This window comes from Chrysemys picta, chromosome 4 (assembly GCF_011386835.1).
Source record: "Chrysemys picta bellii isolate R12L10 chromosome 4, ASM1138683v2, whole genome shotgun sequence".
Lineage (NCBI taxonomy): Eukaryota > Metazoa > Chordata > Testudines > Emydidae > Chrysemys > Chrysemys picta.
In genome coordinates this window covers 11,501,713-11,514,170 of record NC_088794.1, presented here as the reverse complement: position 1 = coordinate 11,514,170, position 12,458 = coordinate 11,501,713, and the positions used below count along the sequence as shown (strand labels likewise).

Sequence of the window (12,458 nt, the reverse complement as noted above, 5' to 3'; positions counted from 1 at the left end):
CTTGTGGGAACAAGAGTCCTTGGGCAGGGGAACCGCAGATCTGTGGGGCAGGGGTCCGAGGGTAGGTGGGGCTGTGCGGCAGGAGATATTAGGGGAGGTGGCGCCAGGGGTCTGGGGCAAGGGATCTGGGGTTTGCTGTGGGCTGGGTGCCAGGTGCCAGCTGGGAGGGCACTAACCCCTCTCTCTCTCTCTCTGCCAGGTGGTCAATGGAGAAGCATCAGCTGCGGGACTCACCTGCCCTTTATCTGCGAGTACTGAGGGGGCGCCCCTGCTCCCGACTCTGCTCCCAGCCTTGTCCTGGCTTCCCAGGGGGGCAGCCCCCCCTCGCTCATTGCCTGTGACTCCCTGCAATAAAACAGTGCTGCACTCATCCGCCCCAGGTGTTGCTCCTTCCTGCCCCTGGGGCTGGACCAGGGCAGGGGGAGGGCAAGAGGTGGCCCGGGGGAGAAGGGCTGGGGATTACCCCCACCCAGGGATGGAGGTGGGAGGGGAGTTACTGCTGTACTGGGCATTAGGGAGCCCACTAGTGGGAACTCTGTCCAGTTCAGGGGTACCCCCAGCCCCCGGGACATTCCCAGCAAGCAAAGGGCTCAGAAACGCCCAACAAGAATGGAGCTGAGGACTGCAGCCTTGCCACAGGCCGCGCCGGCAGGAAGTGCCAGCTTTGGGGGGACTTGCACCTGGTCTGCACACCCCATCGTGGGGAGGAGATTTCTCACAGCAGAGGCTCGTCAGTCCACCAGGGGCTGGGCATGGTCTGCACCAAATTCAGACCAGGAACAGGGGCCATGTTTTTAACATGGAGGATCCTCTTCCCGTGGGCTGGTGGGTTCTCCAGTGCCTGGGGGCACCCAATGAAAACCGGACGCCTGTCTCAGACAATGCATCATGCTGGAGCCGCTGGGGGAGGGTCAGGCCGTCAGACAAGATGGGCACAAGCCGGGCAGAGCGGACCAGGGGCTTCCAGTGACCTCTGGAGAAGACTAAGTGCAGAGCTGGGTTAGTTCCTCGTTAACATTTATGTGATTTCAGGGAGGAAGGCGCCGGGGCGTCCCGTTCCCTCACTTTTACAAAGAAGCACAGAAATAAAATCTCTGTAGTAAAAGAGAAGGAAATAGGGGGATTGAAATACACCCTGCTGATAAGGGGAACTATACCACACACACACACACACCCCGCCGCGCACCCTGGGTGCAGGGAGAGGGAAAGGCTGGATTTATACCGACCGGGCTATACAAAAACCTAGAAAATCAAGTATCTGTAAAAATAACCCAGCGTGACCCACCCCCCTGCTGCTGCCTGGCTGGAGCTGATGGTGACAATGCTGGGCTGGAGGGACACAGCTGGGGATTGGCTGGGGCTCAGCCTGCACTCCTAATTCCCTTTCCTCATTCCCTTTTGGGGGGGAACAGCCCCTGAAGGTCCCGTCTGGGGGGGGGGTCAGATGGAGGACTCCACACCGGCCTTGGCCAGGGTCAGGGGGGGTGAGTCAACATGTTGCTTTTCCTGCTCCCTCTCCCGGCGCTGGTACTCCCGCAGCACCACCAGCGGACTGACGAAGGCCAGGAGGATGATGATGATGAGGCCAATGTTCACCTGGATGGGAAAATCAGGTTCTGAACAATACAGAAAGTGGGGGTCAATAAAGTTCCCCCAGGTCCGGTATGGGGCATCCCCTGTCTCTCACTGCAGGATGTCAATAAAGTTCTCCAGGCCCCAGATGGGTCACTCCCTTCTCTCACTGTGGGATGTTGATAAAGTTCCCCAGGCCCTGGATGGGGCACTCTCCGTCTGTCACTGCTGGATGTTAATAAAGTTCCTCTCCCCCCCAGGCCTCATAAGGGGCACACCCTGTCTCTCACTGCGGGTTGTCAATAAAGTTCCCCCTCACCCCAGACAGGGCTCCCCCTGTCTCTCACTGTGGGGTGTCGATAAAGTTCCCCCCCGGCGCTGTAAGGGGCACCCCCCATCTCTCACTGCAGGGTGTCGATGAAGTTCCCCAGGCCCCAGATGGGACAGGATGTTGTACTTAGAGTACTGCACAGGATCTTTTCAGGGGTAATAAGGCAAAACGCCACATTTATTAGTAATACATGTATTTGTTAATACTGTATCATATGCATATGAGATATATACATATACACTCATGCATTCACATACACTCACACACACACTCCGTCTTGTTGTTGTTACCAATTAGTTGCCAACTTGCTCCCCTTAACTGCACTGGCCAGGTGAGTTAGATGGGGGAGGGGTGGAGCCGGGCTTCTGCTGATCCGGATCGATGCTCCCATGTGACAAGATGAGACCCGGGGTCCTCTGCAAGAGACCTCACTTTTATAGCATCTTCCCTCTCATGCAAATCTGTACCAGATTCAAAATCTGTGTCTGTGTCCATTGGTCCTTTGTGCTGCTTCCTTCTGGGGGTTGTCCCAATGCTACAAAGAGGGTGTTTCCAAAAGAAGGTGCTTGCTTCTAACCCCCGAGGCCATCAGTATGTCTGATCTTCTTTAGTGAGTCCACTTGACAGGTTTTAGCATCCTTGGGTCTGGCTCCCAGCCCCTCTCCAACTGTTGCAGCTATTTGGAGGTGCTGCCTTCCACGCCTTCCTCATTCACACCTCATTCATTCAACAGGGCAATTGATTAAGAGTGTGTGTGGGGGGGAGATCTTGTTCTACTGCTAGCAAAAAGACATTTTTCTTCTATCTTATTCTATCCTTAGGGGCTATAACATTATACCAAGGACAAGGCAAGGTTTCTACATGAGACTTTGATACAAAGTTTCCATATACCAAGGCTCATCAGTACAAAGTTTCTATATTAGGCCTTGATACAAAGTCTCATGAAAACAGAGGTCACACATGGGTAGACCCACTACAAGGTTATATGAACAGGCACAGTGATTTAGTTGGGAATTGGTCCTGCTTTGAGCAGGGGGTTGGACTAGATGACCTCTTGAGGTCCCTTCCAACCCTGATATTCTATGATATGATTCTATGACAATGTAAAGTCATATGAAAATGATCGGAGATTTATCTACAAGGACACTCACATAGAAGGGGTCATCGCTGAGCGGTCCCTTGATGAGTGCGAAGCAGGGGTACTGGAGGAGTGACACCAAGGCCGACAGGCCCATCACCAGCCCATATAGCTTCCCGAAATGTTCCAGCGGGAACCTGTGGAGAGACGACCCGGCGGCGGGGGGGAAGGAAGGACGGTGTTACAGATGTGGGGGGCACTGCTGTGAAACAGGCCAGAGGCGTACCCTGCCCCGCTGTCCATTGCAGGGCATCTCCTTGCCCTGTCAGCCTTCCCCTCCATTTCCTCCACCCCATCCCTGCCCCCCTGCCCCATTGGTAGCCCCCTGCCCCCTCCATGTCTAGGATCTCCCCTCCCCCAGCCCGTGCCCCCCAGGTGACTCACGCGATGGCCAGGAAGGCGGCGTTGCCCCCATACAGGAAGGAGCGGCTCAGCACCTGCAGGATGAAGGTGGCGTACTGCACGGGCAGCACTGGCACGGAGGCACAGACCGAGAAGGCCACACACTGCAGCACCGTCACAGCCAGCGACAGGATGCAGGAGTGCAGGTCCGCCAGGGAGTCCGAGCCACCTGACAGACAGGAGAGACACTGGCAAGAGGCAAGGGAGAGACATGGGGCAGTGCTGCTGGGAAGCTCGCACTCTGGGGTCCCAGATGGGCATAGGCTGCAGGGAATCCTGCAGTGCCAGGGTCCCAGATGGGCACTGCTGTGGGGAAGCTTGCAGCACTGGGGTCAGGGATGGGCACTGCTGTGGGGAAGCTCGCAGCACCGGGGTCCCGGATGGGCACTGCTGTGGGGAAGCTCGCAGTACGGGGGTCCCAGATGGGCACTGCTGTGGGGAAGCTCACAGCAGTGGGAGGAGCAGCAGAGGGCAGAGCTGGGTCCAGCAGCTGGCGACGGACGGGGAGATTACCTTTGGCACTGCCATCCTTGCTCCTCCCACGCTTGTGCCGGTCTAAGATGAGCCCATTCCAGGGGGCGCACAGGACTCCGCAGAGCTGGGTGAAGGCGAAGGCATTGGTGTAGGTGCTTACTGGGAACAGAGACAGGCAGCAAGGCATAATGCTTGAGACTTCACCCCACATGCCCTGTTCACTTCCTGATCCACTGGACAGGAGGGAGGGCCTGTATTGGCCAGGCACTCCTGGGTCCTGCACCCAGCCCTCGGTGACCTTGGCCAAGCTACTGCCCCTCCCCCTGCCTCAGTTTCCCATGGGTGACAATAGTACCAACCTTGTCAGGTCACCCGAGACGCTGGGCAGGAAGGGCCAAGGGTTTGTACTTATTCCAGCCTCTCTCCCCTGCTCTGGAGCCTGCCCCATTCCCCCCTTCAGTTCTCCTCACTCCATCCATACCAATAAGTACAATCCATTCATCAGACAGCAGGGGGCAACACTGCCCAGCTCAAAGACACTTCTGCCTACTCCAACACGGCCCCACCTCCAACTTTACCAACAAAATCTCTCCATCCCTGCCTGCTCCATTCCCTTTGTCCTTCCCTCCATCCCCACCTGTTCCATTCCCTCCATCCTTCCCTCCATCATCTCTCTCCATCCCGCCTGCTCCATTCCCTCTGTCCTTCCCTCCATCATCTCTCTCCATCCCCGCCTGCTCCATTCCCTCCATCCTTCCCTCCATCATCTCTCTCCATCCCGCCTGCTCCATTCCCTCTGTCCTTCCCTCCATCATCTCTCTCCATCCTCGCCTGCTTCCTTCCGTCCATCCTTCCGTCGATCATCTCTCTTCATCCCCGCCTGCTCCAATCCCTTCATCCTTCCCTCCATCATCTCTCTCCATCCCCGCCTGCTCCATTCCCTCCATCATCTCTCTTCATCCCCGCCTGCTCCATTCCCTCCATCCTTCCCTCCATCATCTCTCTCCATCCCGCCTGCTCCATTCCCTCCGTCCTTCCCTCCATCATCTCTCTCCATCCCTGCCTGCTTCATCCTTCCCTCCATCATCTCTCTCCATCCCTGCCTGCTCCATTTCCCTGTTCTTCCCTCCATCATCTCTCTCCATCCCCGCCTGCTCCATCCCTTCATCCTTCCCTCCATCATCTCTCTCCATCCCACCTGCTCCATCCCCTCCGTCCTTCCCTCCATTATCTCTCTCTATCCCACCTGCTCCATCCCCTCCATCCTTCCCTCCATTATCTCTCTCCATCCCACCTGCTCCATCCCCTCCGTCCTTCCCTCTGCCTGCCCCATTGTTCCGTTCTCCCCTTTCCCCCGTACCCCCAGGTGTGGCAGGCTGGGTGCCCCATACCTAGCGTGGTGTCACCGGCAGCCAGGTGCTCCAGCATGGGGTTGAGGGTGCCGATGAAGAGGTAGTGCCGCAGTTGCATCACCGACAGCCACATGAGGTGCCAGAAGAAGAGCTTGGAGAAGACACAGGCACGGAAAGACATGCCGGGGGGCTCTCCGTGGCCCGGCCCGGCCCCCGACTCTCCTGGGGATGGACACAGCGCACTCAGGATTAGCCCTAGGTCTGGTGGGCAGATGGGGGAGGGGGAGGTGTAGTTTCAGAGTGGGGGCCTGTGCCCAGGCGATCCAGAGAGACAGAGACGCTGCAGGGGGCCTGAGGGGCGCTAGTGACCCCAGGCTGTGAAGGCTGGAGAGAGAATGAGGAGGGAGAGGAGGGATCAGCTCCCAGCCCTGCTGGTTCACCCCAGCCCACTTGGCGGTGGCTGTCCATCCTGGGATCCTCCACAAACCATCCCCCAACCTCCCCCGCGGGCTCCTGTGCTCAGAGGGGCCTGCCTAGGACAGGGCCGACCCCAAGGAGCCCAGCAAGGTGCCTGTGCCCGAGTCTGGGTTGTGGCTCTGCTGCCCTGGACACAGCCCTGGGCTGGGGGGCACCTCCGGGGGACAGTGTCTGCCTGGGAACAAGAAGAAAGGGCTGAGGTGGAGGTCAGGCGGGCGGGGGGTTAAATGTGGGCTCCTGGGAGCTGGAGTCTCTCCTGGACCGGGCCAAAAGCGGGGTCGGAGGGCTCGGGGCTGCCCAAGCTGGCCCCTGCTTTAACTTTCCGTTCTCTCCTGCTGTCGCAGCGCTGGCTGGGGGGGGCTGCCCTGCTCCCTTTGGGGGCACAAGGCTCTCCTTGCCCCCACCTCAGGCGGAGTCGCCGAAGGGAGCTCGTGGCCTGCAGCAGGGGTGCTGGAGGCACTGAGGTTTGCGCCCCGGAGGCAGTGGAGCTGAGTGGCTTACCCCAGTGACAGAGTGAGAGCCTAAAAGTGGGGGTCCTCCAGGGACTGTCCCAGAGCACCAGACCTGTGGATCCGTGGGGGGCTTACTGGAGGCCATGGGGCACTTTGGAGGTGGAGGGGCATTTGCGGGGGGCTCACTGGAAGTCATGGGGTGATTCAAGAGTGGAGGAGAATTTGGAGGGGCTCACTGGAGGTCATGGGTGCTGCAGGGGTAGAGGGGGATTTGGGGGGCTTGCTGGGAGCCATGGGTGCTGCAGGGGCGGAGGGGGTTTTGGGGGGGGTATCCTGGGTGGGGCCCCAGGAGGCAGAGGAGGAATTCGGTGCAGGGACTTGTCCAGCTCTACCTTTGCCCTTGAGGGCCTTGCTGGCATCAGCATCTCCCAGGCCTGGCTCCGAGCACGGGTCGCTGGGCTCGTGGGCTCCATCACCCAGGCCTGGCCGCTGCTCCTCATGGGTACGGTAAGAGCACCCCTGCCTCTGGCACCTCAGCCTGTGGACACAGTGAGCCAATCACCGCCCGCCACAGCCCAGCCCCCACCCAGGCCCACCACTAGGACCAGTGACCCCCATGCAAGAGCCGGGTTCCCCAGCACCCCCAGTGCTCCCCTGCCGCACAGGAGCAGCCCCAAGGCAGCAGGGCCTGGGGGCCAGGGGAGAATCACTCCCAGGCGTCCAGCACTGGAGCTGCCATGGGGCTGAGCCCCATTTACCCAGCAGAGCTTGTTCCCTGAGAGAGGGCAGCGAGGGTGCAGTGGGGTGACGAGACAGACTGTGATGGCGGCATCCGTGGGAAGCAGATGGGGGGGCTGAGAGCCCAAACGGGGGACGGAGGGGTCCACAAGAGGCAGATGGGGGATGGAGGGGCCCACGGGAGGCAGATGTGGGGACAAAGAGGCGCATGGGACACAGATGGGGGATGGACAGGGCAAAGACCCCTATTGGAGGCAGATGAGGGGTGATGGGGCCCATGGGGAGCAGAGGGCCCCACAGGAGGCAGATGGGGGATGGAGGGACCCATGGGGGGCAGGGGGCCCATGGGAGACAGAGGGGCTCATGGGAGGCAGATGGGGGGTGGAGGGACCCATGGGGAGCGGAGGGTGGGGTGGAGCGTGACTCACCCGTATGTGTATCCTGGGGGCAGCGGGTAGGGGATGTGCCACCTAGGCATCAGGAAGAAGGTGCGGGTCAGGTGCCAGGCACTGCAGGCCGAGAGGAAGAGGAACATGGCTCGCAGGGTCAGGCCGTGCTCATACAGCAGCTGGGGGTGAAGGAAGTTGTCAGCGGGTGCATACAGGGCCAACCTGGACTCAGTGACCTGTATTGTTCATAGGGTGGCTCCCAGAGGCTGAAGCCAGGATCAGGGCTCCCATTGTGCCAGGCACGATGCAGACTCATAGCAAGGGACATCCCGTGCCTTGAAAAACTCACAGTCTCAACAGATAAGAGGAAACTGGGGTACGGGGAGGGGAACTGACTCAACCTCCCCGCCCTTGTGTGTCAGTGACAAGGCCAGGAATAGCGCCCACATGGCCTGATTTCCAGACCCGTGGTTTAACCGCACCCACGCTTCGTCCTGCCCTCATCCCAACAGCCCAGCAACAGACTGCCCCCCGAGTGGCTCAGGCTCCCTTCATACATCTCAGCACAGGGCTGGAAGATCATCACGGGATTATTTCTCTCAGCCAGCCCTCGCTGCAGAGACACAACCTCAGGTTGGTTGTTCCCATGCAGCGCATAAACCCCATGGCAGCACATGGCCTGGAGGAGAGGAGAGGGGAGAGGAACAACTCACAGCCAAAGCCAAGGGAAAGAACATCGAAGCAGTGGGAATCTCCACAGCTAGGATCTGTGCAGCGCCCGGCACCACGGGGCCTTGATCTCAGCTGGGGCAGGGCCTGTCTCTCGCTGCGTGTCTGTGCAGCACCTGGCACAACAGGGCCCTGATCTCAGCTGGGCCGGGCCTGTCTCTCCCTGTGTGTCTGGGCAGCGTCCAGCCCCACGGGGCCTGATCTCAGCTGGGGCCGGGCCTGTCTCTCCCTGTGTGTCTGGGCAGCGCCGGCACAACGGGGCCCTGATCTCAGCTGGGCCGGGCCTGTCTCTCCCTGTGTGTCTGGGCAGCGCCGGCACAACGGGGCCCTGATCTCAGCTGGGCCGGGCCTGTCTCTCGCTGTGTGTCTGTGCAGCGCCCAGCCCCACGGGGCCCTGATCTCGGCTGGAGCCGGGCCTGTCTCTCGCTGTGTGTGCAGTGCCTAGTACAACAGGGCCATGATCTCAGCTGGGACAGGGCCTGTCTCTCACTGTGTGTCTGTGCAGCACCTGGCACCAGGGGCCCTGATCTCAGCTGGGACAGGGCCTGTCTTTCACTGTGTGTCTGTGCAGCACCTGGCACAACGGGGACCTGATCTCAGCTGCGTTCCAGGAGCTACTCTACGTGCTCTCGTGGCACGGGGTGGCTTGCCCATGGGCTGGAGAACCGGGGCTAAGCCAGCCCCTTACAGAATGGGCCCCATCTGGGACGAAGCAGGGCTTCCGCTGCTCCCAGCATGAGGGGGTGACAGAGAGGAGATGCTTGGGCTGAGCCAGAGACACAAATCTGAGACGCTGTGGCTGGCTTGAAGCAACAAGACTGGCTCCCGTGGAGGCGCAGCCCAGGTCTGGGAACAAGGGCCGGGAACCCCCTAGCTAAGGGGAGCGAGACGCTGTCCTTGCGTTGGGGCCTGGAGGGCTGGAGTGTACCAAGGGACTGAAGAAATGAAGGGGGAAACGTTTCAATTTTCCTCTGGCCTGTGTGGAGTTGTTGGCACAGGGCGCCCTGTGAAGGAGACCGCAGGGGTGGGGTGCCGCAGAGGCACCTCTGACCATGAGGGGGCGCACGGGAGGCAGTAAGTGGACAATGTGCTGCACCTGGCTTCAAAACGGCTGCCTGGGATGGCTGCAGATGTGCATGGGGTGCGGGGCACCCTAAGCCGGTAAAGCCTCTCTCAAGAAGCTGATCCCAGCTGCACTCGCAGCAGAGAAATGGGGTACTGGAGCCTGAAGACTCGAAGGCATAGGGGCCACCTGGCCTGGTGTGGTGCACCCAGCACACTAAAAATGTACCACCAGGGGCAGAGCACAGGCTAGAGGCCCAGTACTATTTGCTGGTTACAGTAGCACCTCAAGGGCTCTATGGAGATCAGGGCCACCCTGTGCTAGGTGCTGTAATCCAGAGGGAGACAGTTCCCGCCCCGGGGAGCCAACACCATCTACATGGACAAAGGGCAGGAGGGGAAACTGTGGCACAGAGAGGGGGCGGGACTGGCCCAAGGTCAGAGCAGGAGATAGACGCCAGGTGTCCTCAGGTCCAGCTCAGTGCTCTCTCCACTGGGCCACACTGTCTTTCTACTCCCCTGGCTGCGGACAGCCCCAGTCCTGCTGCACACACACCAGTGGTTTTCTCTGGCCCCCCGTTGGGCTAGAGCTGACTTACTGCTCAATGTTGCTGCCCCAGAGGGCCAGCTGGAGCTGTGCACTGGCCGAGCTCAATCCTGCACAGGTGAGGCCAGTCTGGGGGGGGATCGAAACGCAGTGCAAACCCCAGGGGCGTGCAGGAAGGGTGAAACATTTGCATGTCACAAGGTTTAGGAGGTGGCTGTATCTCAGGAACTCCTTGCTTAATGGACCCCAAATTTGCACCTTTAACCCTGCCCTCGGCCCCCATGGAGCAGAGTTGGGGTTTCCAGGAGGTGGTCTGCCCCACCCTTCCCACCCTCCCTATTGCTGTCTCCTCCAGCCACCTCCTCTCCCCCCGACCCCCGGAGCTAGGGCCCAGGGGCTCACCTTGACCACAAGGAAGACAGCGGAGGACGAGTCGAAGGCTCCATTGTAGAGGGTGATGATGGTCGAGCGGTGCTTCCCAAACAGGTTCCCCACCTGGAGGAACGATACCCCCCCACACCCAATCATCATAGAATCATAGAATATCAGAGTTGGAAGGGACCTCAGGAGGTCATCTAGTCCCACCCCCTGTTCAAAGCAGGACCAACCCCAACTAAATCATCCCAGCCAGGGCTTTGTCAAGCCTGACTTTAAAAACCTCTAAGGAAGGAGATTCCACCACCTCCCTAGGTAACCCATTCCAGTGCTTCACCACTTTCCTAGTGAAAAAGTTTTTCCTAATATCCAACCTAAACCTCCCCCACTGCAACTTGAGACCATTACTCCTTGTTCTGTCATCTGCCACCACTGAGAACAGCCGAGCTCCATCCTCTTTGGAACCCCCCTTCAGGTAGTTGAAAGCAGCTATCAAATCCCCCCTCACTCTTCTCTTCTGCAGACTAAACAATCCCAGTTCCCTCAGCCTCTCCTCATAAATCATGTGCTCCAGCCCCCTAATCATTTTTGTTGCCCTCCACTGGACTCTTTCCAATTTTTCCACATCCTTCTTGTAGTGTGGGGCCCAAAACTGGACACAGTATTCCAGATGAGGCCCCACCAATGTCGAATAGAGGAGAATGATCACGTCCCTCGATCTGCTGGCAATGCCCCTACTTATACAGCCCAAAATGCCGTTAGCCTTCTTGGCAACAAGGGCACACTGTCGACCCATATCATCAACACCGCCCAGGGCACCCCAATCCTGCCGGGCCACGGGGAGCACAGGATGGGGGCTGATTGAGCACTATGGGGTCTGGGACCCACAGGGAGGTGGATTGGGGAGGGTGGCACCATGTGGCCTGGGTTGCCTGGTTTCTCCCAGGAGGCTGGGATGTGGGAGTGGCACTATGGGGTATGGTGTCCTTGCGGAGTTGGGCTGAGGGGGGCGCTGTGGGGTTGGAGATCCCCCAGGGAGCCAGGCTGGGGGTGCGATGGGGAGTGGGGTCTCTAGGGAGCCTGCTGACACTGATTTTGTCCCCGTTTCTGAAGCTTTCACACTTCAAGTTTAATTCATTTTTTTCAGGCTTTCAGTTGCTGGAGACAGGGGTGTGAACTGATGGCACTAATCGCCGGTTTCCGGCTGCTAATGATAGCCATGCACAATGCTTTATTAGTAGGGTTTGAACCGCCCTTCAACGGGATGTCACGTGTGAGAAGGAACGCTACGTTTGAAAGAGAGAACAAAACTATTGTTCTGCTAGTACGGCTTCTAAATCAGCTTCCAAAGATGCCGGACCAGCTTGCTCCAAAAATGATCATCACAGTGAAGCTATGGCTATGAACTTGTTCCCTCAGGAGAGGGCAAAAGAAAAGGTAAGCGTTCCTGAAATCCAGGACAAATGTCATGGTGGAAGAGAAGACCCACTTTTCCTACCACCTGTCCGAACAGAAGGCGGAGAGATGAGTCGTGATAAGGAGGATAAAGTGGCCATTAAGATAAATGAAGATCTGGATAAATGGCCTTTGATAATGGAGGAGTTTTGCACGCAGTGTATGGAGGAAGTGATACCAGACACCTCTGTGTTCTTGGGGAACCAGGGTGCAGTATCCAGCCGGACTCATGAAAGACACACACCCCGCCTCTGCTTAAACCAAAACCCATCAGAAGAAGAAAACTTGCAGAGAGCAGTGAAGGGCGTTGGGAGACACACCTAGACCCCTCCTGACAAGGGTGACAAGATTAAGACATCTCCATTAGCATACAGAATGGAGAGCAGAGACAACTCCCCTCGCCTCATCTGCATGAAAGATGGGACAGGAAGACATCTCAATTTACATACAGAATGGAGAACAAAGAACCACACTGAATTCTGGGACCAGAAAAAGCAGGGAAGCACTGCATCATGGGAATCTCTGCTCCAGATGCTAATGAACCTATGTCTGCACACACCCAGCTCAGCCATTATCAGACCAATTCTAGTCATGAATCCTTAATTGATATCCAAATACTGAAGCAGCCTAGTTGCATTGTGAGCTCCCTGGAAGAAAACACCACCCATAGCCAAGAGTGATCAGCTCCTATTGTCTAGTCTAAAGAAAACCCTTAAGTCATCAGTTTACCTATAAACAAATCTAGTGTTCTCCCTTGAACCATTGTATTTTCCCTACAAAAATCCCTACTCAGCCTCTAGTCAGGGTTCTGATGCTTAGATCCAAACTATGCATCAGTTCCACTGGAACTCCATCTCCTGACTGATCGTGCTGGGGCCTCTGCCTGTCTCCAGCATTCAGGACCCTCAGCTACCACCATCATCTGGGAACCCCAACCAGTTCAAGCCTCATGGAGTGGGTGAGAC

At 58.1% G+C, this 12,458-nt stretch overlaps 1 protein-coding gene across 13 annotated transcripts in view; it reads right to left on the bottom strand.

The window, feature by feature from the left end:
• Positions 1 to 1,000: 1,000 nt before the first annotated feature.
• Positions 1,001 to 12,458, bottom strand: part of SLC43A3 (solute carrier family 43 member 3) — a 58,431-nt gene continuing 46,973 nt past the window's right edge. For 4 of the 13 annotated variants that reach the window (XM_065591340.1, XM_065591336.1, XM_065591337.1 and 1 more), the window contains 8 exons: positions 10,066 to 10,158; positions 7,365 to 7,504; positions 6,591 to 6,736; positions 5,309 to 5,530; positions 3,957 to 4,076; positions 3,426 to 3,612; positions 3,055 to 3,178; positions 1,001 to 1,596 (listed from right to left, as the gene is read on the bottom strand). In XM_065591340.1, coding sequence (XP_065447412.1) covers positions 1,441 to 1,596; positions 3,055 to 3,178; positions 3,426 to 3,612; positions 3,957 to 4,076; positions 5,309 to 5,530; positions 6,591 to 6,736; positions 7,365 to 7,504; positions 10,066 to 10,158 — 1,188 coding nt within the window. In that variant the 3' untranslated portion in view covers positions 1,001 to 1,440. Of the gene's footprint in view, positions 1,617 to 3,054; positions 3,179 to 3,425; positions 3,632 to 3,956; positions 4,077 to 5,308; positions 5,531 to 6,590; positions 6,737 to 7,364; positions 7,505 to 10,065; positions 10,159 to 12,458 lie in introns of all 13 variants that reach the window. The other 9 variants (XM_065591345.1, XM_065591347.1, XM_065591338.1 and 6 more) reach the window with 7 other exon arrangements.